At 42.3% G+C, this 26,349-nt stretch overlaps 1 protein-coding gene across 1 annotated transcript in view; it reads left to right on the top strand.

The window, feature by feature from the left end:
- Window positions 1–26,349, top strand: part of pappa2 (pappalysin 2) — a 77,207-nt gene that overhangs the window by 4,668 nt on the left and 46,190 nt on the right. The window contains exons 2-10 of the mRNA XM_078287614.1: window positions 792–1,024; window positions 2,087–2,314; window positions 3,059–3,657; window positions 13,614–13,762; window positions 16,678–16,817; window positions 18,178–18,331; window positions 19,126–19,318; window positions 19,652–19,785; window positions 24,746–24,928. Of these exons, the coding sequence (XP_078143740.1) occupies window positions 792–1,024; window positions 2,087–2,314; window positions 3,059–3,657; window positions 13,614–13,762; window positions 16,678–16,817; window positions 18,178–18,331; window positions 19,126–19,318; window positions 19,652–19,785; window positions 24,746–24,928 (2,013 nt within the window). The remainder of the gene's footprint in view (window positions 1–791; window positions 1,025–2,086; window positions 2,315–3,058; window positions 3,658–13,613; window positions 13,763–16,677; window positions 16,818–18,177; window positions 18,332–19,125; window positions 19,319–19,651; window positions 19,786–24,745; window positions 24,929–26,349) is intronic.

Below are 26,349 nucleotides of genomic sequence, written 5' to 3'. Positions count from 1 at the left end.
TCTTTATAGATAGGGACATAGATAGATACTGTATGTATGTATGCTGTCTGTGCCATTCCATTTGGTAGTACAGTAGGCGACATACAGTAGAATCTGAGAAATTCACTTGGCACAGCCGTGGCCTCCTAACCGCTGCTTTCTTTGACTGAATTAAACGCTTAACCATGAAACTGGCCCACCTCCTTAGGGATATTTCGCTACAATTGCCCACTTTACACACGAGCGCATACACGAGCGCACACACATACGCACGCAAGCATATACACACGCACACATACTGTATCAAGGAGGGTGAAGGGGTTCCCTGACCCTTCCCTGTCCCAGTGTTAGACATCTGGGGAGCAGATGTGGATCTCTGTGTGTCTGTTGCAACAACAGCTGGAAATATCAGGGCCCTGCCTTGGCTGAGGGAAATACCTCCGTCCTCCTTCCCCTCTCTTTACTCTCCCGCTGTCTCTGGCTCGGTCTATCCCCTCTGTCTCTGTCTCTCTGTCTCTATCTACCTGTCTCTGTCTCTTTCTGCCTCTCTCTCTCGTCCTCAGCCTGTCGATTCTGTCTCCCCCCCTGTCTTCCTCTGTCTATAGCACTGTAATCACTTGGGGAGTTTGCTCGTTTGTATGTTTATTTACTCATTTTCCTGAGGGTGATGACCATATGTGCCTGCAATAGAGTTTTTGCTTGCTTTTTCTCTGCCACTATTCTTTCTGTGCAGAAACAAAATGATGTCTAAACAACTAATGAATTAACATAATTTTTGCCTCTTTATTTTCACCCCTTCTCATTTGCCCTAGGTGTATTTGACAACTGTTCCCATTCCTTGAGTGAGAAGGGCTGGTCGGTAGGCATTCGCACCGTGAAACTGGCAAGCGCCAAAGACGCCCGCTTCTTCTTCACGCTTCGCACGGACCGAGCGGTGAAATCCACCACGGTCTACAGCCACCAGCGGTACCGAGCCAACGCCTGGACTCACCTGATGGCCGCGTACAACGGCCACAACATGACCCTGTATGTTGATGGGGCTAAGGTGTGTGATGTGGCGCGCGGTCTGGGTGTTTTTGTTTGGTTCGGATCAGCTTCGGTTCTGGCCTCGGCTCATCTGCAGTTCCGCTTCAGTGTGCTTCAGTTTGGAGCCTCTGCTTGGTTCGCTCCCTACTGTAACACAATCTTAGAGGGAAATTGACTGGTAGCAAGTAAAACCAAGTTACAAAAGCGAGACACAGTACAACAAGGTTTTATTTATAGTAATCTTCCCTTAACATAATAGCTCTTTAGCACTGAACACACAAAGGTGAATAAAACAGGTTTATCTGTACCCTAGGTGATTTTCAGTTCAATTTAAAGATCCAGTGAAATGGTTGTAATTCAACCAGGAAAAGCTGGCGATGGATTTGTAGTGTGAGGAGTGTCACTATTTTCCGTTCTGTTGTAACTGCTTTAGTACCCTTGGCTCGATGTTCAGTCAATAAGGGGGCGTGTTAGCTAACAAGTTAGCTAACCATGGTACCTAGCGTTAGTCACTTACCTCTTCTTCAGTTACCACTTGGTCAGTAAAAGGGTACCACTCCTTTCTTCAACATAAAATTACTAGTAAATCCAAGTTTTTTCTGATGCCAGTTGCCAGACAAAGCTTGTAGGACAGGGTGAGAGCCTAATCCTGCCCTCTAATTTCCATTGCATGGAAATAATTTCATCTTTGGGGAACAAATATCCGACAGAGCACAAACTATGCATACGATCAGCCAATCAGACCATTCATTAAAATTTGGGTATATTTGATGTAGTTTATCGGGAAGTAGACTAGATATGTAAAACGCTTAAATTCTGTTGACAACCAGAGGGATAGTTTCTCAAAGGCCGTTAGTCAACTTCCAACAACACTGACAGCATATTTGGGTAACTTTACTCTCATGTGCAATCTGTTAAACAATCCCATGATAGTAGGAAATGTGATTCTCATTGGGTGGGACCTTTAATGATTCATTTGATTTACAACATGTTGATATAAAGAGAGACTTGTTTCCACCCCTCCTCTCTTCTTGTGTCTTGTACTCTCCTCTCCTCTTTTCTCATCTGCTTTTCCCCTCAGGTGGGAGAGAGCAGTCTCCAGTCAGGGAATCTCTACAGCCCCTTCATGAAGACGTGCAGGACCCTCTTCCTCGGCGGTAACCAATCAGAGCAGGGCCACAGCTTCCGGGGCCATATAGGGGGCGTGGTCTTGTGGGGCCACGCCCGCTCTCAGGAGGACCTGCTTAAAGGGCCGCTGCAGATCAAAAAGAGAGACCCGGTCCTGGCGCTGTGGGCTGACTTCACTGATGTAACTGACCATATTCCGTTTTTACACTGTCAATTACTCAGTCCCTCCATAAATAAGCTTTTTTTTGCTGAGTCATCCCGTCAGAGCAACCCATTTATGCACTTTACTTGTCTCACAAAAAAGCCCTTGTGTAATTAAAAGAAAAAAAAAACAGGAGCCACAGTTTTCACAGATTGTTTCAATTTGAATATGATAAACAATCTACTGAACACACACGTCAAGCAGTAAATCATTTCAGTGTTTTATTTGATTTGTAATTTTTGTGCAAAAACACACAGAAATTGACCCAAATTGACAGAAAATCTATCATGATTTTGGGCTGCAGTACTCAAAGTAGAGGAACAAAACTTCTGCACACTTAGGTCCATCCGAGTTTCTTTATTTCACCAAGCTTTTGGTCTAGTTGACCTTCATTAGGGCATAGCTGCTGCAATAATCAAAATGAAAAATTCTGTAAAATTCTGTAGGAATTGTACATGAGGTCATATCCTTTGTAAAAGGCAGTCTACCCTGTGAATAAATCATTAACAATGGTAATAGCTGTTTAGCACTGTTTCCTAAAAAAGTCTGACTATCACTACTGCCAATAGTTCTTTTTCTTTTCCTTCTCCATCTTCTCCTTACTAAGTAAAATATTTGGATTTGGTAGATTTTATTTTGCTCATCATATTGACTTATTGTATGTTGAAATTAATTGAAAATAATTTGAAAAATGAAATGTTGGATTTTGCACTTGACTTTAAGGTGGAACAGCTGTGGACTCCATATAAAGTTGGCCTCCATCCCACCATCATCACCACCCCCGTCCCGGAACGAGAGCTCGTCTCCCCATTCCTGCCGCCGCCCTGCGGCCTGACGCCCTGCGACAACACCGACATCATCCTCGGCTACAACCACCACTGGGAGCTCCGCGCCCCCAAGCGAGTCCGCTACAGGATCGTCAACCTCTCCGGCGACGACGGGGGGGATCCCACCGTGTCGCAAGCCCAGATCGAGCTCCAGCACCGGGCCTTGACCGAGGCCTTCCGCCCGTACAACATCACCCTGGATCTCAGCGTGCACACCGTCCGAAACTCCTCCCTCCGACAGCGCTTTATTCTCAGCAACTGTCGGATCGGGAAGATCGGGAACCGGCAGTGCGACCCTGAGTGCGACCACCCCAGGACGGGCCACGATGGAGGGGATTGTCTCCGACTGGGGCCCTGCTACAACTGGAAGAGACAGGACGGGGTGTGCAACATGGAGTGTAACAGTATACACTATGACTACGATGACGGAGACTGCTGTGACTCGGAGGTCACCGACATCCTCAAGACCTGCTTCGATCCCGAGTCGCCTGACAGGTGAGGCAGTTTTGACCAATCAGTTAATTAACCAATGGAGATTATAGTTATTATTTTGTCTAATACAGACTATGTAGAACTACAGAAAAAATGGCAGAATTATAGAAAGTGACATGTAGAACCAGAATTTTCCCTTTTTCCTGCGGTACCTTGCCTTCAAACTGTGTAGATTCTCAAGTAACATAGCAGCTGGATCTGATGACATTGAACACAAAGTCAATTTCATAATTCTATTTTTACGAGAGCGTTTTAAAAAGTCAAGCTGGTAGATGATTTGATGCACTAAGTAATGTTCTGTTGTTGTAAAGCAGAAATCAAACACAGATGACAGCTCTTACATCATGCCGCTTGATCTTCTCCATGAAGCGCACACATTACTTTGAGTTGAAGGACAAAGATGCATTAGGGGAGACCAGGGCTGGTTGTCACATGGGTTGGTTGTCACACTTCATATATATCTTACCCCTAGAGGGGGCTATCTAAAAAAAGTTAGTAAAAGTTAGTAAAGTAACCTTTTCTTTTTAGGACAAAAAGTACATTTTTTCGTTGTTTTTTTCATTTTAACTTTTTATGACATCAATTTAACTTTAAACTAATAAGTAACAGTAAAAGGAGAGGGGGGGCTACAGTTACCATAGGGTTTTCTTTAGCTAGCTTACACCATGTGGTCCCTAGCCTCACATCAGGCACAACTGCTCTGATGGGTTTGGCAGTCACATTAAGGTTGGGGCTGGTGCACAAGTGCACAACCTGTATTTGACAGTTAATAACTTTTTATCAGAATAAGCTAAGGAAAAAAACGAGTTCAATTTGAACCTAACATCTTGGGCTTTTTATACATATCTAAATTAACATTATTGAGTCTGTCGCTTATGAATTTGGTTGAGAGTAAAAAGTGTGACAACCAGCCCTGGTCTCCCCTATTCTAAATTGCTTTTTAGGAGGAGGTTTCTCCCGCTCGTTAACATTTTATTTAATGGATAGTGCACAGTTTACTGTGCTCAATATATGTCAAATTTTATTATGACAGCAGGAAAACTACATACAAAGTAGGAGAGTCACAGTACAGAAAGCACCAGGGGGATGAAGTTCTAGACCGTGTTGTCCAGAGTCAAGGGCTCTTACTCGCTACACCATCTCTGGGCATAAATGGCCACTAATGAGACTACTTCTCCCCATAAACAAGACAAATCTCTGCCTTTGCATGCTGCAGTGCTTCAGGAGGGCTGTGCATTGCGCCGCTCAACATGCTAGACATACAAATTGGTGCTCTCACTTTCCCCGGCGGTTTTGGAGAGAGCTCTGTGAAGTGGGGAGGGAGGGTTAAGAAGCCAAAGTACACACTTATTATTACTAAACAACTCGAGCGGGAGCCTGCTGCCTTCCATTCGGTCTGACAGACAGGCTCATGCAGCGTTCCAAATAGCTTGCATGAAGTCTCGCCATGAGGTCGGCCTAGTTTCATAAAGACTCGATCCTTAATCCAAATTGTAACCAAAAGCATTACCCCGCGCCACTGGGAAACAGAACATGGGGATTGGAGCTGTTTTTGAAAATGACTGATGTAGCGCTTGATGTCTGACAGTGTGTGACAGCTAAACATGAGGATGTATGCATGTTTTTTACACCAGTAAATGTTCGGTTTTGCAGAATCTTTGGTCATTTAGACCTCTAATTTGAAAAACTGTGAAAAACAAAGGTACAAAGATCTGATGCGTATTGAAATGAAAAGTCAGCTGAAAAAAGATAATCTGCACACCATGTTTACCTAATATTCATGTGGTTGACAACATATGTATGGCTTCTTATACAGGAAAAGTGCATTCATTTAGAACATTAATCTGGCTCATTGCTTACTGCACTGTTCCACCATTGTTAAAATGATTTTCTGTTTTTAACTACAGTTAAGTTAAGTCTCAAATACAATGAAATATTTTTTTTTGCTAATTGCAATTTCCAACTTTGGCATTTAGTCTAGTGACGTTTTTGGAATTTGGTTTTCTTTCTGACCTGATATTCAAAATGATTTGATGTTTTTAGTGTGTATGTGCATGTTTATGAGAATTCAAATTCAGACACACCTCCATTATTTCCATTTGAAAACAAGTACCAATACAGACCATAATAAAACAACCACATATGACAACCGGAGGAAAAAATAATATTGTGCCCCCTAAACAAACAGTTGTTCAGTTCCTATGAGCTAAAAACAAAATTCCACTTGTCATCTTGTTCCTGCTCTTCCATGTTACCCACTTAGCCTTCCCCAGGAACAGATTCAGCAGGCACACCTTCCTTCACATTCCCACCCTCCTTCCCATTATCACTGTGCTACCCGAATAAAAAACTCCCTGAACAAGGCGTTTCCCAACTTCCAGCAAGCCTAACACAATCTAAACCGAGATTCCTTGCAGAAAAGAGAGTCCCCTCCCACGGTTGGATCAAGATATGCTACGTGTCGGTTGGTTGCAATAGGCCCTGATAATAGGCCCGGCAGGTCAGTAGTACACTTCACTATAGGAGGTTTATATATGGCATCCTTTCATAGAAGCATAGGTGTCAGTATGGCAAGGTGTGGCTTTAGCCTCATTGAGTCCAGATTTGATCTTGTAGTATTTAACATGATAATAGAGAGCAAACATCAAGCAAAACTCACCAGGAATGTATCTGTATCTAAGAAAATAAAAGCACCACATCAGAAGAGCGTTCAGGACCAATGCTCCCTCTAAGCTGATGGTTTGGTGACGTACGTCTGGCAATTTATCACCATGACCAAACAATAATATCTTGTCAATCATCGCTCTACTTGTCCCCAGAAATGTTCTTAACATGGTGGTTTCAAAGTTTTGGTGTCAAACGATATTAGATGCTGAGACTTTGCCATACCTTAGGCTTTCATGAATGGACACCCCTACAGAGAAGAAGTCCCAAGTCCGGCCAACTCGGTGACTTCACCCTCCCCAGATGCTCCGCATGACGGATGCGAACTGACACTGGGTACAGCTTCTTCTTACTTATCTGCTGGGATTGGAATGTCGAGGGACAGGACGGAGTCATCCGTCTCCCGCAAACGGCGAACATCTGCTGCCACAGTCAGCGATAGCGACCTTCTCTCTAATCCGTTTGGCTGCCAGCGTCGACTGCCGAACAGCAGCGGTAGGGGAGTGAGAACAACTTTTTTTTTTCTACTGCGGTTTTGGCTCGGGCAGACCCAAAAATAGGTTCGCAGCACACTGAGAGGCCCGGATTCACTGAAGGTTTTGCACGGGGAAGAGTGCACGTTTTTCACCAAGATGACCACATTAGAATGCCATGCTGTTCACTAACCATGCACATCTGTAGATTATATGGTAATCTCATTATTTTGCCCACATAAAAGTCAATTATAGGCGATTCAATTGAGATTCCGCCCAATTCACTAAGACTTCACAAGCACAAACTCCTCCAAATGGCTGCTATCATTGCTGCAAGATGCGGAAATCATCGTCAGCAAATCAGCAAAGCAAGAGAGAGAATTTTCTGTCCTAGGATCTCAGATCCGAACAGAGAATGCTCCAATTAAAGAACATGAATTTGTGTAACTGTATGAATGTAAAACAGGGTGTTGCTGTGAAAGAACATGGTGCTCAGTTGACTTTCCCTGGATAAATAAAGGTTAAAGTTAAGTAAAGGTACAAAAAAGCGAGAAAAAAAACAACCTAGCTTGCATGTGTGTGGTCTCACATGTGCGGGACGTTCTTCAAGCACACCTGTGTGTCCAGTCAATTTATGTCGTTCTGTCATAATGCTGGTGATAGAATAAAGATAGGAAGAGGGACAGGGAAAAGAATTTTGTTTGGTACTTGTTAAGGTCAGATGTTCCCCCGTCTCAGACTGTTCCCTACCCTGCCGCGAGGAGATGGACACTAATGAAAAAAATTGGACAGCCAACAGCACTCTCCTCTGTTGTTTTGCGCAAACACGCCGGTATTCCGGGGTCTGGTCCTCGGGCCTCAATTAGAAGAAAACACTCAGTGATTTATCCTAGATTTAATCTGACGGTCGGCGCAAAAGAATATGCCAAACAACAAATGAAAATGTATCCATGGCAATTACCCCCTGGGTAATGACGGGAATGAGTTGTAGCGTTTGATATATCACAGAGAATTGGAGGGAGCCGGCGTAATGTGTTGATTTTGATGTCAAGATGCTTTTATAAATCACAGCCCTGGGTCGGATTTGGGCTTACACAGAAAAGTTGTGCATGAGAAACTTTCATAAATAAGGCCCCTGTTACTCTGGGAAGCGAAGACTCAGAAGTCATGTGTGTACTTCCACGCGGTGATGTAATGCCTGCCCCGGAGTCTCGCCAGAGTTTCTGTCCTTAGGCTCCTGACCCTCCACTAAAAACAACATGGACAGCCAATACGCAGGAGACCTGAGTGTCGTAAAAAACTGGACCCAGCGGAATAACAGTAGTGTAGGTCTTCTGGAAGGGTCCTGACCCGAGCGTGTTGAGAATGTGTGTGTGTCTCTCCATGCATGTTTGTGTGTGTGTGTGTGTGTGTCCCTGGACCACAACTTGCAAGTGTCTCAGGCAGAGAGACAGAGAGAGAGAATTAATGTGAGGATGACATTTCGTTGGCATTTGTGGAACAGCGGACCATTTTTATGTTTGGGGTCTGGGTTTTTGATATCCCCCAACTCCGTCTGAGCTCTTGCGCAGGTATTCAGATTGTGGGGCTCCTATATGTGTGCAGCTGCTGCTGCCGGTCCGGACCGGGCCAGAGGGGTTTTTCTGAAGCCAGTTGCTGTCACGACACAAATTTGTTGTCGAGAGCCAGGTTCTGGAGTGATGGCCAGGTACACTGCAGATTCTGGCATCACAAGAAAGAGAAAGGGGGAGAGAGGGAGGGAGGGGTGTGTGTGTGTGTGTGTGTGTGTGTGTGTGGGTGGGGGGTGGAAGGGGTGGTAGGGGTTGGAGGGGGTGAGAGAAGGACATTTTGTCCATTAATGCTGAGACACATTTCCCTTTTGGTTAGCAAATCCTGGACGCCACGGTTGTTTGCAGAGCTCTGCAGGCGACTCTTCTCTTCCCCCGAAAGAACAATCCCCATTCCAACCTTGTTTGAGCCGCTCGCATGTGAATCTCATGCATGCGTGATTTCAAATTTCTGATCAAGTTCTATTCGGTTCAAGTTTTATTGTGGTCAGGTTTTTATTCGCTAACAAAAAAACCCCCCACCAAACCTCTGCAGTATTTCCCTGAACACAGCTCTACTTCAGAATATAAGCTTGTTGATTCAATCTTATGTCTCAGCTATAAAGCCACGATTGACCCGTTTTGTTATTGCCAGCCTCACGCCATGCACACAGCTTTTTTCTGCAGACGTTTGACGCATATCGTTGTTGACGCGAAGACGGACCCGGATTGGCACATGGAGTCCAACGGAGTCCAAAAATGCAATCGCTTTCAGCTGCACAGTGGGTGTCTCTTCTGTCTCCCGAAGAGTGGCAACAGTGACAAAGTTGGCGCAAAAGACATTTGCGAACAATTTCATTGAATTTTAATTGTAAACATTCTTGAGGGACAATAACCTACTGGTTAAAAAAGCAAACAAATTCTACCTTATGTAATCCAAACGAAAAATGATATATCGATATGTATAAAGGGAAACTAAAATAAATAATACATTTAAGCGTGAAAATACATATGTTGGAAAAATATTAACATTCGTTTCAGTGGACCTTGACACAGTGGGGATGATGGAGAAGTTGGACATTTTCAACGTATCGGACCCTCCGTTATGCATGCAACGTCTATCCACAAGATGGCGATGTGTATCTCTCATAGAAATTAATGACTTCTGGCGTATCGTAAGCTAACGTTGCGAAAAGATGTGAACAAGGTGTTAACTTTATTATTTGGGTTATTTGAGATAGCATTTCTAATACTGGGCAGGAGGTATCATGGGTTTCTGTAAGTATTGTGCGTATCCTGGTCCTGTTGACTGCTGTTTGTGTATGTCTGTAGAATTGGTCTAATTCTTAGGAGTTCAAAGTAGTTGACTCGTCAACACCAATATACAAAATGGATGCGCAAATACAATTTTGGTGACAGAGCTTGTGCTGACTCGGCTGTTGATTCACACAGTGTTTGACTTGCCTACAAATGGGAATTTTGTCAATTCATAGCCAGTGGGTTTTCACTTCGACCATCCAGAGCCATTCATTTTTTGCCAGGTTGGCCATAGCCTTGCATCGAAGCATCCTCTGAGTCTCAGAAGCGGAAGAGTCAACTCATTAGTGGTCGACTTTCCGTCACTAGTGATTACACAGTCCAGGCTGATGGATACTGCATGCAGCCTCAGCTGACCTCGGGCCTCAGTAATGTAGCGAGAGCCGGGCTTCCCTAAAGCATCTTAAATCTTAAACCTTATTTAACCAGGCAAAGTGCCTGAGAAAACATATTCTTATTTACAACAAATGCGCTTGCGGAGTGATCGCATGAGGAGGGAGGCTTACACACATGCAGGGGTCTTGGCTGCGGAGCAAAACCTCCGGACCAATTCATGCAAGTGCTTTGCCTATGAGTGCATTGACAGTGGTGTATGAGAGGACAGGGGATACTTCTTCCATCCAGAGCTTTCCCAACTGGTTCAAGGACTCAAAGCAGCAATCTTTAGGTCACAAGCTCACCTGTCTATCCCTCAGGCTATTGGCACCATGCGAACGGGACCAGGCCAAACCCGAAGAGACTTTTTAATGAGCAATTATATGAATTATATGTCTGGTGAACAAACAGTGCACTTAAAGTTACTGAGGCAAAGACCGAAGCATGGTTAAGTAATATTAATAAACGCAGCCTCACAGCTGAACTTGATCAATCGCATAAACCCTAACTCCCTCCTTAAGAAATACAACATAAAACATCAAAATACACTTGGAGTGACTGAGGTAAAAGCTGAAGTATGGTTAAGTAATATTTTAACAAACTTAGCCCCACAGCTGAACTTGATCAGTCACATAAATCCTAAACTCCCTTCTTAAGAAATACAACATGAAACAATAAACCATAATCTTATAATTTAAAAACACTTAAAAAGCAAAGCTTGGCCTGTTCGAGATGAAAGAAAACAATCCTTTCACAAACAACATTATCTATGATTCATCCATACAACCAAGTGAAATCCACTTGTTTGTATTTTTTTTTATGAATATGTATTAAGGAGGGTTTGGCCGCATGTGTATTTATTTAACAGTATAACCTGTATGTAAAGCAGATGCAAGGGCACTTATCCCTAAACACACACACACAGAGACACACTGTAACATGCATACACACACAGAGACACACTGTAACATGCATACACACACAGACACACACTCGCAGCCAGTTTTTTGTGTGTGGTAACGCTGCAGAAAACCGTAGGTGGTTCAACTAATAGCCCGAACTGTCTGGCATGCAAGCGGCGGGCAGCGAGCGAGACCCCACTGTACGTCTCCCAGGCCCAGTAGGGCCTAACGATGATAGGTGCAAAAGCTTTCCAGCTATGAAAGCAAAGGAGAAAAATGACATGTGACATCTCCCCCCGGGCCAAGGGAAAACAAAGTTGGCTTCGCACATCAAAGCACCTCCGGGGCAATTTATCACAGTCACAGAGGAGAGGAAGAGGGGAGGGAGGCGGTTTCAGGTACCCCGACCAATTCAAACAATTATAATTTGGAAGTTACATACGGGGGCAGAGATGGATGTTGATGGATTGAGGCGAGCTCTCTTTAGCAGAGGAGTTGACCTATACTGACTGTACAAACTCTCAAGACCACCCTCGCAATACTGAGTGGCACCGCCTTGTGCAGGATCCATGTATCACTTATTCTCAAGGCTTAAAGGAATACACTGTGTTCTGGGAGAGTTCAGTCGGTCAACTTACCTGTTAAGTGATGAGAACATAGACACCAAAATCATCCATGTATCCCTGGTAGACCATTGGCTCCGGTGCTCCATGCTAACACTTTAGCATACTCTATGTTGAGTGATAATAGGCGACTAGCATTATCCAAAGTCAGAAGACTGACCTTTTAGTTACAAAAAGTTGTTAGTGGTTTTTATTATATTCATACATTTTACAAATGAAATATCATTAACTATAGCTGTCAGGTTTATTTTGGGAACTATTTCAGGTGAACAACCACATATTCATCCGCTGTGCAGTGATTTTTAGCTGTGCACAGTCTCCCAGCACCCACCACCTTCACATATGGAAACAGAGAAAATAGTTCCTGGTATTTCGAAACAGTATGTTGTTTTTCTATCATATTTTGTGCAGATTTTACCAGTCTTTTACATAAAACTGCCAGACTTGGCCACATATCATTTAAGATTACTTACCATTCAGCTTTAGAACTCTCATTTTGTCACTTTTGAGATAATGCTAGTCACCTACTATCACTCAACACAGTGTATGCTAAAATGTTAGCATGGAGCACCGGAGTGAACAATCAACCAGGGACACACCAATTAGTAGGTGTCACATTGTTCAAACAGCGTAACAAAACTCCTTAATTCTATTAAATTCAGTTCTCTGCTGATTCCCTTTCACCGGAGTGAACGATCAACCGGAGACACATGTATGATTTTGCTGTCTATGTCCTTGGTGTATTCCTTTAAAAATCCTTCTTTAGCCCATTGGACGAGGAATCCTAGCTTTCACCTGGATTCACCTGGTCAGCCTATTTCATGGAAAAAAAAAAAATTGTACGCTGAGTGTATTTATTATATATGGCCACATTTAACATGATCCAGCGGAGATATGATTTAGGTATCCAAGGAAGGAAGGAACACACTGACGTGGGAGTTATAAGGTCAGCCTATTTCATGGAAAAAAAAAAAAAGGCAGATGGTCCTAATATTTTGTACGCTGAGTGTATTTATTACATATGGCCACATTTAACACGATCCAGCGGAGATATGATTTAGGTATCTAAGGAAGGAATGAACACACTGACATGGGAGTTCTAAGGTTTTCACTTAGTGTCAGTGTGTCTATATGAAAAGTATGTTAACCAGCAGAGGGAGGTAGCTATTGGCTGGCATAGTTGAAAGCATTCATTCTAAAATACTATATATATTGTATATATACTGTATATATATATGCATTTTGGGGGGGGGAAATCACTTTTGATTGGTCAGTATTTAAAAAGAAAACCCCAAAACGGATTATATGATCTAAAATGTTATTATTTTGTATGTAACAGGCTCAAGCTGGCTAATAACGTTGATAATATTAAACATTGAGTTTTACTTTCATGCTACCAATTAGTAGGTGTCACATTGTTCAAACGGCGTAACGAAACTCCTTAATTCCATTAAATTCAGTTCTCTGCTGATTCCCTTTCACCGGAGTGAACGATCAACCGGGGACACATATGATTTTGCTGTCTATGTCCTTGGTGTATTCCTTTAAAAAGCCTTCTTTAGCCCATTGGACGAGGAATCCTAGCTTTCACCTGGATTCACCTGGTCAGCCTATTTCATGGAAAAAAAAAAGGCAGATGGTTCTAATATTTTGTACGCTGAGTGTATTTATTATATATGGCCACATTTAACAAGATCCAGCGGAGATATGATTTAGCTATCTAAGGAAGGAATGTAAGGTGAAAGCTGCTGCGGTGCCACGGTGTTACAAAGCAGGTACACAATAATGAGAACTTTAAAAAACGTACTGTAACTTGTATATTGTGTATTATGTATATCTTATATTCATGAACATTACATTCATGGTCACAGACTGCTGACAACATTAAAGATTAAAATGAAAGTGTGCTAAACAGATCCTTAAACGGTTCATTCAATTTTAAAATGATGAATTGAAAACTAATGGGAACTGAAAAATGTGAACGCCTTCATTTTTAGTCTACATGAATGTGGCTTTGGGGTCATGATGTATGTATTTTTCCCTTATCCGTGTCTGCAGGGCCTACATGAGCGTGAAAGAGCTAAAGGAGGAGCTACATCTGAGCGGTGCTGACATGCTCAACATTTTCTTCGCCAACAACTCGGCCCGCGAGGAGCTCGCAGGAGCCGCGACCTGGCCGTGGGCGAAGGAGGCCCTTAGCCACCAAGGTGACCCAATGTTAATCTAATCAATTTTACATAGAAAAAGCTTTCTCATGCCAAAAAAGCCATCTGTCTAGTTTCTCTGGATTCTATGTCTTTTTGGTTTCATTCTCTCTCTCAAGCTGTTTTGGTCTTAAATCCTTTTTTCTCAGTTTTTCTCTACTTCTGTAAATCTCGTTCTCTCTTCATCCTGATTTTCTCTCTCTCTCTCTCTCTCTCTCTCTCTCTCTCTCTCTCTCTCTCTCTCCCCCTCCATCCCCGCTCGTCTCTTCCCTCACCCCATCGTCTATTGTTCTCCGCTTTGGCCGCCTCAGAACAAGATGGGCAGAGCGTCTTGGAGCAGGCAGAGATTTCCCGGCACATTGCCTCTTTCCTCTTCCAATCATTAGGCCCTTTTCCACTGGAAAAGACTAATCAACCCCACAACAACCAAACAAACAAGAGGCAGAGAGGGCCCGGTGCCCTTGTTGCCACCCATGCCTGTCTGCCAGCAGATCGTTCTTTCTTTATTTCTGCTCTACTTTTCGGCCAGTCCGTTTTTTTTTTATTCCGTTCTTGTGCCAGTAGTAGAAAGTACAGAGAGGGCTTGAGAGTAGGAGACATATGGGGTGGATGTATCTCCAGAGGAAGAAGGTGTTTTAGAGGGGAAAATGTAAGATTCACAAGGATCAAAACGTGTGAAATGGGACAGACCGTGACAGAGAATCTGATTTTATGCACCGGTAGAATGCTGTTTTGAGTTTTTATACCCAAATTAGCTTGATTCAAAACAGGCATCATTGTTTTGGAGCTAGAAAATAAACCTTATACCCAGAAAATCCCCCTGAATGCTATCAGTCAGCTTTACTGACAGCTGTAGACTGTACAGCTCTATAACTGTTCAAGTCTTAGTTCTCTGGTTTCTGGCTTGGGCAGAGAGTTGTGCACAAATATAAGGAAAGGACTGCTTTCCTGATGTTTGGGTCTATGTATTGACTCTTTAGAGGTAGTGATACACCTTTATTGTAAGATAAGGTGAAAAAAAGAGGCATCAACAAGGTTTTAGTGCTGCTGTCTATCATCCAAAGCATCTTACAGTACCATAAGTGCATATGTTGTCAGTATCAATGGCTCCAATGGGAATCGCATCTCTAAACCTGGCACTACACTACCAAAAAACTCCCAGTTAACAAGTCATTTAATCTCATATTCAGTCTGAAAATCTGAATTGGATTTTCACTTGCTTTAAGAAAAATATGTTTTTAAGACTCAATATGAGGTTAAATGACTTGTCAAGATGGCTACTACTGGGTTTCACACAGGACCATTGAGAAAAATGGGTTGATGCCCTCATAGACAGCCATGTATATTTTTTTTAATGTTGTACAATGTGTTTGGAATGGGGTTTCACGGGTCCCAGGGGTCAGGAGACTTATTCGGCTCATAAAGGAACATTCAATGTTTCCAGTCAAATAAAATAAAATAACAACACAAGGCTGTCGGCGGACGGCAACACCCCAAAGTGCCCACCCAACATCTCCTGGCCTCCCAGGATCCACAGCCGGTACAGAGTGATAGGTATGGATTCAGTCTGGGTGGAAGGACACACCGGAATGAGAGTTATAAGGTTTTCACTTAGTGTCAGTGTGTCTATATGAAAAGTATGTTAACCAGCAGAGGGAGGTAGCTATTGGCTGGCATAGTTGAAAGCATTCGTTCTAAAATACTATATATACTGTATATACACTGTATATATACATACATTTTGGGGGAAAAAATGCACTTTTGATTGGTCAGTATTTAAAAAAAAACAAAAAAAAAAAATCTAAAACAGGGAGTTTTACTTTCATGCTACCAATTAGTAGGTGTCACATTGTTCAAACGGCGTAACGAAACTCCTTAATTCCATTAAATTCAGTTCTCTGCTGATTCCCTTTCACATGACATTTGTTTTAGCCGCTCTGCATCTGTCCCTGTTTAAAAAGAGTTAGTGGATGACAAGCTGCCTCCGGAGGCCCCATCGTTTAATGTCTTCACATTTAATGTCTTCATTGTTCGATGTCTTCACCACTGAACACACTGTTTCTAATTAGCAAACCAATAACTGTCATGTCTGCTCCAGATCCTCTATCGTCAGTACGCTGCGGAAAATTTGCATCTCCACAAATCCGACTTTTTAGGAATTCAGAAAATCTAGTTGATTTTTTTTAAATTGCTGTCCATGCATTCTTGACATTTCGCGATACATTTTCAATGGCTTGGTTTGGCACCAGAAACTTTTTCTATATGCGGGAGATGTTAGCTGTCAGTTATTGGGGGAAAAAAGGCAAAATAACAGATACAAGGTTTCTGTAAAACATTTTTATATGTTAATAGCAGGCAATAATGGCCCATATCCACCCATAGCCAACTTCCCATATCCTGTTTCCTGTTTTTTGGTTTGAAGTGTTAAAGGTTTACTTCATTCCTAATTGGTTATAAATGTCACAGTGCTTAGGCTTTTTACTGCGGTGGTCTGTTTCTCTTTTGGAAATGCCAGCATGCTATTATGGCAGTGAGTGCAAATGTGTTTGAATGCTGGCTGCATCAGCCACTGCAGTTGGATAGAGGGAGAAGGCAGAAACACATTACTGGAAGTTGCATTAGAATCTTGACTCTCAGACCAGTGCCACATTGTATTCGTTTTTATTAGGTACTTATGAAATTAGGAGCTTATCGAAATACAGGCATGCATTAATAGGCCTAATAGATCTGAACAAGGACTCATATTATAATAAGGATTAAAAAAATTGTAAAAGCTCACAAAACCGTTTTTTCAGGAATTTCCAACACTCTTCAATCTCTTAAAATATATTTACTGTGACTACCAGAAGACAAAGAATATAAAGTGCATTAAAACAATAACTTATAACACTATGAGTTTTGTTATATCTTTTCGTTAGGTGGGATGGTGCTGAACCCCTCTTACTTTGGTACGGCCGGTCACAACAACACCATGATCCACGAGATGGGCCACATCTTTGGACTGTACCATGTGTTCAAGGGGGTGAGCGAGCGCGACTCCTGTGACGACCCATGTCAGGTAGGATCTCCTCAGCTCTCTGCTTACTGTGACTTTTTTGTGTCATGTATGAAGGATTTCCTTACTAAACATTGTATTTCCAATTAACTGGTGTCATTTGCTCACTATTATACAGATGATTGTGTCATCTAAAAGTCTGCTATTATGTAAGCAAATGTCTTAAAATACAGTAACTTCAATAATAATCTATAGGGAGTTAATTTCATGCCAGCAATCAGTTGATGAGTATAGTGTTGCGTGACCTTTTTCAAATTGTGGTTACAAATCTTGTAATGTCTCATGAAATAAACCATGAATACAAAACATGCCTATTCACTGCTAGTGATGGATTATCTGCTCCAAGTGAGGATTGGGAATCCACATTTTCAAAAGAAATGTTCTCACATTGTCCAGCCAATATGTATACACTGGCAGCATGCCTGACATGAACTTGGGCATATTTTCAGTTCTTCTAGATGATATATGTTAAAAAAAAGAAAGAGAGGAAGATGTGTCTGTGCTGAAACATAAACTTAGAAAAGCGGCTTCTTTTTCTTCTTTTTCCATATATGTGGACATCAGCCTGGAATTAACTCTCTGTTGAGTTCCTCTGTGTTAAACTCTATGTGATAGCTTGGCACGTCAGCAGCTACTTTGTTTAGAATTCGCAACTGCACTCGATTTTACTGTGCTTATTGATCACATAAACACTCCTGACACTGTAGGCTGCTTGGGATAAAACTGTTTGTGCACATAAACAGCCACAATACTGTAAAATACTTGGGATAAAACACTGTGTACTTCTCACAAAAGCTAACAGGCTAATATATAGCTATGATGCTAACGCGGCCGGAGTGTTCCTCAAGTACACTGTAGATAAGGCAAGGTTTGTAATTTAGAAGAAGCAATGCTAATATATTGAGGCCATGTCAATTTGTATATAAAGTACAATGCTTTACTACACATTAACTTACCTGTCCAGAGGAAAGGAAGCCATGTCTGCATGTGTTTGTATTGTCGTTCGCTCATTTTTAAATCATTCCATTGTTGAAAAGCGTTTCCAAGAACCACGCTTTTTTGAAAGCGTCTTATGATATTCCTTTTTGTGTGCTTTTCAGATTTTTTTTCTTCTTTTTGGTAGCCGTTGCAGCAGAATTAACTCGCTTGAGCAGCTTTATCCACGGTAGTTAGCATTAGCATCTACTACATAAAACGCATCACTTCCCGCCAGTGTAGAATGACGGTTTCAGAGGGTCTCATGTTACATTTACAGCTTGGTTTCGTTGCAGCTTGGAAAGGCCAACTCCAACACTAATAGCAATTAAAAGTGAATGTTTTACTAGCTTTAATTTGCTAATAGTTATGTCATGCCTAATGTCAGGAGACCACCCCGTCCATGGAGACAGGAGATCTGTGTGCAGACACTGCGCCGACGCCCAAGTCCAAGGTCTGCCATGATCCTGGAGCCGTCAACGACACCTGTGGCGTTACCATGTACCAGGACACGCCTTATAACAACTATATGAGCTACACAGGTACAGCGGCTGAGCGTTCTTTGTTTTGTTTAACTGCAGCAGGAAAATGTTTTATGCCCCAGTGACCGAGCCAAATCAGTTAGAATGTATTGTCAAATGTCTAAGAATGTGTGGCCTCCAGTGAAAAAATCAACCAATCTCTCATCTGCTGAAGTGGACATGGAAGTTACTGCTTTACTAATTAGAAACAGCGCTTGACCGCTGAAAAATTAAATGCGAAGACAAACATTTGGCCCTCGGAGACAGCTTGTCATTAATGGTTCCACTTAGTCCCTCTAAACGGGGACAGATGTGAGGCGCTTAAATAAAGCTGATTTATGTTAGGACATTCATAATACATAGGATGGAAATCCCTAGGATAATAACTGAAAGAGTTAGCCAGTACAATTTTTTTTTCCATTTGTATTAGTTTTGTCTATGGGAGACCATAGATTCTCTAGCATATAGCATATTAATGCTCATTTTCATATTTGATGAACATTTTATTATTTTACAGTATTTCACATTTCATACTCAGCCTACCACAACAAATAAATTCTACATATTTACTTAAGCTGCACCTCAATCACAAAATTCCCTCTTCCTTTTATCCTCAAAGGACTTTAGGACTTTTGTAGTTTCCGTTCCAAATAACACACAGCCTATATTATTTTCATCCTGAATACTATAAACCTTGACTTAGTTTTTAGCAATCTATAGATGACATTAGCTCTTGAATTAGATTAAGTTTTGTGTTCGAACCTGAGGTATCATGATGATGAACCGAGCATTTCCCTTCTGTTGCGCCGCGTCAGACGACAACTGCACCAACCATTTCACTCCCAACCAAGTGGCCCGGATGCATTGTTACGTTGACCTGGTCTACCAGAACTGGCTGATGGACCGCCAGCCTGCCCCCATCCCTCTGGCCCCCATAGTGACTGGCCAGAGTTCAGATTCTGTCTCCATCTATTGGCTGCCACCTGTAAGGGGACCGCTCCACCAAAGGTACGATTGCAGGGGTCCTTAATCTGACTTATTTTTTCTCAAAGGAATACACCAAATTTGGGGGGAATGGTCAATTTACTCATTAAGTGATGAGAGCATAGACACCAAAATCATCCATGTGTCCCCTATCACTCAACATAGTAAATGCTAAAGTGTTAGCATGGAGCACTGGAGCCAATGTTCTACTGGGGACACATGGATGATTTTGGTGTCTATGTTCGCATCACTTAACAGGTAAGCTGATTAATGGGCCAATTTCCTCAAAACTTGGTGTATTCCTTTACTTTGTTTTATTCTGCTACATCGTTAAAGTAACATTTCCTCTTGTCTCAGCTCCTCGCTCCATGTACCGGGCGTGAACTGCGGAGACTGTGAGAAAGACAGCGTTTTCCACCAGTACGCCTACGAGGCCACCTCACCTCGCATCTGTGACACATCAGGCTACTGGACACCTGAAGAGGCCATCGGTCAGTCAAACTAACACTCTGTGTGTGTGTGTGTGTGTGTGTGTGTGTGCATGTAGGGGTAGGGGAAGCGTAATTCGTTACACTAGTTGTCATATTGCTTTTCCACTGCACCACCGAAATTGGGGATTGCATCCTCTCTTACCTTCCGAAACTGTGATAACTCAGTTTCCTCTCTTGTGAATGTGAATGTCCAATGTTCTTGTCGTCCTTTTGCTTGATAAAATCAAAGTAGGGAGAACACTTCCACCTAGAGAAAGTCAACATTTCTGCCATTTCTCATCTAAGCTAGCTCAGTGTGATCTGATATGTAGAGGGGGTGGAAATAAAAGAAAACAAAAGAAGTAGATTCTGTAGAGTCCCACAGCACATTCATGGCAATAACATGTAGTTCTTTCTGAGGAAGATTATAGGAGTTCGGTGAAGATAGATTTTCACAATTATAAAACTAAAAACAACTACTAAATTAAAAAGAAAAAACAGACAAAAATGATTTTTCCTGCTTTCCTCCTGTCTAAATAGAGGGAAAAACATGCCAGGTAGGCCAACTATATAGATTTGTATTGGAATTCATTCAAACACACATTAGCCAAGTTGAACTAAAAAAATCAGTACTGTTGGGCAGGCAAATTGCTCTTTTCACTCATCTCACCTCCTAAAATCTATACTTTACTAAGAGGAGTCCTTCACCCGCCACATTCCACCCTGTCAATACATATTTTGCCCCGGTTTCAGGTTCAAGTCTGTGTCCTTGAGTCCTGCCTCTGTCTCATTTTCCACAGAACAGAGCATCCCACCTCACCCCCTCCAGACACACACACACACACACACGCACACACGTCTCTTCCCCCTGTGAATTTCAGGTGCGTGCAAGGCTAACGGCTCATGGAAGAGGAAAAAGCAGAAAATCATTAAACGATAATTGCCCGCAGCTACAGACCTCTCTCTCTCTCTCTCTCTGTCTCTCTCTCTCTCTCTCGCTCTCTTTCTCTCTCTTTCTCACTCTCTCTCTCTGTCTCTCTCTCTCTCTCTCTCTCTCTCTCTCTCTCAGCTTGTTTTAGCCAAAGTGAGAACAAGGGTTACTTGGCAGCGCGTATATACAACAAGAAAAAAATTATACTTACTATACTTTGAAACTTTATGCTTCATGTAAGCAGATGGTCCTTGTTATTATAATCATAATTTCTGGAGAAGCCCGGGCTTTTTCGACATGACGTGTAGTGTGCATGGGGGGGTGGGGGGTGGGGGGTGGGGGGTGGGGTAGTGGGGGGAGTAGAAGGAAGGAAGGAAGGAAAGAAAGAAAGAGAGGCAGAAAGAAAGAGAGAGTGAAAGAGAGCAAGAAAGAAAAAACACAGCGACCGCTCGCCATCTCTTCCGTGGAAACTCTACCCAAATATGTGGAAATCCTCCGCTGGAATTTATGCTTTGAAAACAAGCGGCGAGGAGGAACAGGGGGGATTACGGCTCCCTCTCTTTCGCTGCGGGACCATAATGATGATAAAGAGTCAATTACAGTCTTACTCTAAACAGTGGGATCCACAGAGCCGAGGAGACAGCCAGTCTGCTGGCTTCCCTGGCTCCCTTTTCGCTCTTTCCCACTTCTAAAGGCAATGATGCGCGGGGTCACTTTTTTGCAGCCAGTGGAGATGGGCAACATCGCCTTCAGCAGGGAAAGGGAATTGGGAAATTGGACAAATTCATGTGTGGATATCATAACCGGCGATACAAAACATAAGTATGATGGCAAAACACCGCTGGCCGTAATTGTTGGCAAAATTGCCCATTTACACCGCCTCAGAATGTTGCCTAGTCTCGGCTGGTCTGGATCGGTTTCTCGGGCCGAGGGAGGGAACGCGCCCAACGGTTTCAGAGCACCGCGCTGCTGCGGAGGGAGGGGAGTCAAATTGGTTAATGTGCTACCTCGAGCGGTAAAGTGGGTCAGTAATACAACTCGTCAGAAGATAAAATAGACTTTTTAAAGGTGAAGCATGCAGCGTTTTTACGCATCACTATATCATGGTCAAATGAATTGTGAAACCTTGGTTGTAATTACGGTAAACAAATGAGATCATGGTGGAGATGATTGGTCGTGGTGTTGTCAGTGCCAGTGTTTCTCAAAATTAAGACCACATTTCCCATAAACCCCGTAGAAAGAAGGATGCTACTAGGAAAAAAGCTTTAGCTCCATTTGGAGGAAGAATAGCGCCCTCTTTCTGCTTTGTGCTGTGAAGCAATCCAGCAGATTTAACATTATTATAACATTATACTAATGTTTCAAAATTCATTTTCTTCTCTAATTTTCAAGAAAATATTAAAATGGTAAGTGATGGGTTTTACATTTTCGCTTTGTTTGGAATAGGTAGAAGAAGAACTGGGTAGTTAGCATGAGCAGTGATAGCCACCATGGCTGAACAGACAAAGAAAAGAGAAACTCAAACTGCAGTAACAGAAAATCCAAGGAAAAAGACGTCACAGTGCTGGACACACTGTTTGATTGACAGGTGATCTCTGGGAAGAGCAGTGCAGAAACACTACAGCAATGAGTGCTGAGCATCAAAAAAACACACTTTTGTAGAATCAGCATGGGTTCAAACCAAGCGGGCAAAACCACGGAAGCCAATAAGGAATTGGCGACAGGCAGCAATTCTACTAAACAGACTCCAAGTCAATGGGACCACAACCCAACTTCTTGCTCAAAATATAAAGTCAATAAATATTTTCGACAAGAGGTTATGGTCTCAGTAGCTAATTTCACTTCTTTGAATGTGTGTCCTTATGGCGATTTTCTAAATAATTGTGGCATTGAAGTGATATAATGGTTATAAAACAGGGTTGTTTTCCTAGTGATTGACAGGTTGTCTGTCCAGTGATCGACAGGTCACAGATTACGGGCCAATAGCAGGCGGAGCTGCGTCCCTTTGGCTGCGCTGGCTCCAACATGTGAACATGGTGGCGATCGTAAACCCAATCTTTAGGCTTCAAAAAGGCCCTTCAGAAACCTATGGGTGACGTCACACTCACTACGTCCATCTCTTTTTATCAGTCTCTGGTTCAAACCCAGACTGTTTTTGTTTTTTCTGCTCTCTCATCTGTGCATCATCTCCGCTATTCTCTATTTCTGTCAACTTTCCTACCGTCTCAAGAAAGAAGAAATACATAGGAAAGTGGACTACCCTCTGCCCTTTCAGTCCTTTAATTTGAAATCAGAAGGGTTCTACCTAGCACGCTTCGACTTCCAAAGAACAACCAAAGACCCCCCTCTTCCAAAAATGTTTGAACCTAGATAGAACCCAGGTAGAGCCTGTTTCCCTACAGAAGTGTATCGAAGTACCCTTCAGTTCCAGAAAGTGGTTTCAGGTGAAAAGAAACAAGAAACTTGATAGTTCTTGGTAGAACCATACCAAACAAAATAACCTCTTTGGGAAAATCTGTGTGGGGGAATAAGAAATAAGAATGAAGAGAGAGAGAGAGAGAGAGAGAGAGGGGCTAGTCAAGAGTCCTCCAGGAGTCGTTGACCACATCTGATACACAGATTAATGTGAGACTGGCCATACACACACACACACATACATAGATCTGTACACACGTACACACCTGGTCTTGGTTGTGAGCCTCTATCCTGTCTCTTTGTTGCATTTGACCAATTGAGTTTAACAGCTTGGCTTGGCGTGCCTCTGTTTACCTTGCACGAATTCCCACATGTGGAAACACACGCACAAACACACAGGGTGCAAATAGCAGACGGATCGTGCTGCGGACCAAGACAGTTAGCCAAATGACTGCTCTGTGTGTGTGTGTGTGTGTGTGTGTGTGTGTGTGCGTGTTTGTGTGCGTCAACATGCAAGAAAAACGGACAGTGTTTGTACTAATTGTTTCTACTCTTATGTGGTGGAGACAACATTCTTCTCTGTATCTTCTGGCTGCTGTCCTTTACCACATGCACGGATGATGATTTTTCCCAGTTTGATAAAACTTAAATATGGGAATGGAACATTTTTATTGACATCAATAAAACATTGAAATTTGGTGCTTTATTCTTGGCAAATATGTATGTTGGTTAAATTTAATTTCAAGTGGTAATCTGCAAGATTACCACATCGATTTTGTCTTGTTTCTCTAACCGTTTCTTTAACCCCTTTCTACTGAAGTCTAGTACGCCACCCAGTACTTAAAGGTCTAACCATTCCTAATTTAAAGCCACACTTAAATTAAAAATGACTTTTTTTTTTTTACCTTTTTAGCTCATTCTATCATACCATACACCTACTTTGTGCCCAAAAAATAACAAAAAAATAATTTCTTCATCAAAATCTCATTACTTTTACTTCCTGGAAATCTTTAGTGGTGACATCATCGTATACCAGGAGGCGACATAAACATTCCAACCAATAAAACCATCACATTTCTTTGAACAGTCCTGCCCCTCTGCCCCTCTGCCCCTCCCATCAAATAAAACTGACTTTCTCTCCCTAACTGATCTCCCATTGGTTTACACTTTTGAATGATCACTCCCTGCATGATGTCCCGCCCCTACATCCTGTTTTAACAGGAAATACATCACATTAAGGATGCAGGAGGCTCTCAAAATGTTGTTTCATTATGACTTTAAAATACAATAAAGAACCCTGTTCCCTTTGTGTGTGTTCGTGTCCGTTCGTGTGTGTGCGTGTGTGTGTATCTTTGTAACTGTATGTGTGTGTGTGTGTGTGTGTGTGTGTGCGCATGTGTGTCCTCACAAGGATAAAAAGTAAAATCCTGCAAAGTGAGAACATTTTTCAGGGTTAGGACTTTCAGGATTAAGATGAAGATTTGGATTAGGTTTAGGTCAGGGGTAAGAGTTAAAGTTAAAGTTAGTTTATGGTTATGGAATGAATGGAAGGTCCTCACAAGTACAGTAATACAAACGTATGGCTGTGTGTGTGTGTGTGTGTGTGTGTGTGTGTGTGTGTGTTTTGGTCCCCAGGCCCGCCCGACGTGGAGCAGCCCTGCGATCCCAGTCTGCAGGCATGGAGTCCCGAGCTCAGCCTGTACGATACCAACGTGACGTCACCGTGCCCCGACACAGAGGGCTGCACCCTCACCCTCAGATTCCTCCACCCCGTGGTCCCGCACACGCTCACCCTCTGGGTCACCTACATCTCTACGGGTGAGCGGCGCGTCACAACAGCTCAACAAGTTGTAAGGTTGAGCGGTCCGGAACAGCCAGTGCTTCGGTTTTTGCATCTGGTGGAATTTATTTTGTTGCCAAGCAATATCAGCAAAAACAAACGAACTGAGTTTGTTGCTTTAAACAGGTCATTTGGCCTCATATTCAGTCTTAAATTCTTGACTTATGATGATGGATATGTTTGGCATTGTTGGAACTATTATTATCCAGCGGCATAACTCTGTCAGATAGACAGCTCTTTCACTTAACAAGTGCCCTGTTTATATGCAGTGTGGGTATGCAAAATATTACGACCTCCTGCTCTTTCCAGGAAATAGACTGAGGTCAATCCAGGTGAAAGCTATGAAACCTTATTGCTTTCAGCTACTAAATCTCCTGCAATCATAAAGGGGAGGAGACAGGGTGAAGAAGACAGAGGCAAATGGGATAATTGAGACATGTAATGTATAAAAGAGAGTGGAAATTATGGAACATTAGGAAAGTGGTCTTAATATTTTACAAAGCGTATACTAATATTGTAAATGTGTATTTAAAGTAATGTGTTAGGTCTTTCATAATAATAACTCTAATCCTTCCCCTGCACATTGCTCATACATCCATAGGTATAGTGCTTTGTGGGGGTTACAAGATGATTCACATGACATGTAAAAAGCAAGCATTAATCACACTAATGATATGTAGAAAAAAAATATCAATTTGTGCCTTTGTTATTGTGTGATTAGTAAGGATGGGATGATATGCTAATCTCACGATACGATTCGATACACAATATGTGGTTCACGATTCGATGCAACCACGATACGATGTAATAAATAAAAGTCCAATGACAACAAAGTCTGACTGTGCAGAATTATGTTTATTTCTGAGCCACAAATCTTTCTAGCAATGGCATTGGCTGCTAGAATGTAAACAAAAATTTTAAAATGTCATTGCAAAGTGTAAATAATATAATTTGGATGGAGAGCTTGTGAAATTGTGATAGGCAAGCCGTCTCATTTGTGATTACTACAGCAGAATAAAATGTTGCTAATATCACAATTCATTTTTCTGCCCCACGATAGGTATTGCCACTTTTTGTATTGCAATATATTTAAACCTGCAATAAGCGATATCAGACCGTATAACCAGTCCTGAAACTAATGTGTGCTATGTGGAGAATTCATTGAGACATAATGATATAAACCAATATCCACACAGCAGCAGCTGTGTTGCTGTTTTCACCTCTTTACTAAACCTTGTTGTCAAAATCCGCACGGAAACAAAGCTCCTCCCGGACCATTCAGTAGCTTTTCACTTCTTTTAAAACTAGCTTGGCTCCTCCTTTAAAAGCCCCCCCCCCCCATTCCTGAAAAAACTCACGTAAACCCCATTTGGACTCATTGTCAGCAGCAAGAGGCAAC

Source organism: Centroberyx gerrardi, chromosome 13 (genome assembly GCF_048128805.1).
Source record: "Centroberyx gerrardi isolate f3 chromosome 13, fCenGer3.hap1.cur.20231027, whole genome shotgun sequence".
Taxonomy (NCBI): Eukaryota; Metazoa; Chordata; class Actinopteri; order Beryciformes; family Berycidae; genus Centroberyx; species Centroberyx gerrardi.
Note: the sequence above shows the minus strand (reverse complement) of the source record. Positions and strands in the feature narration are given on the sequence as shown.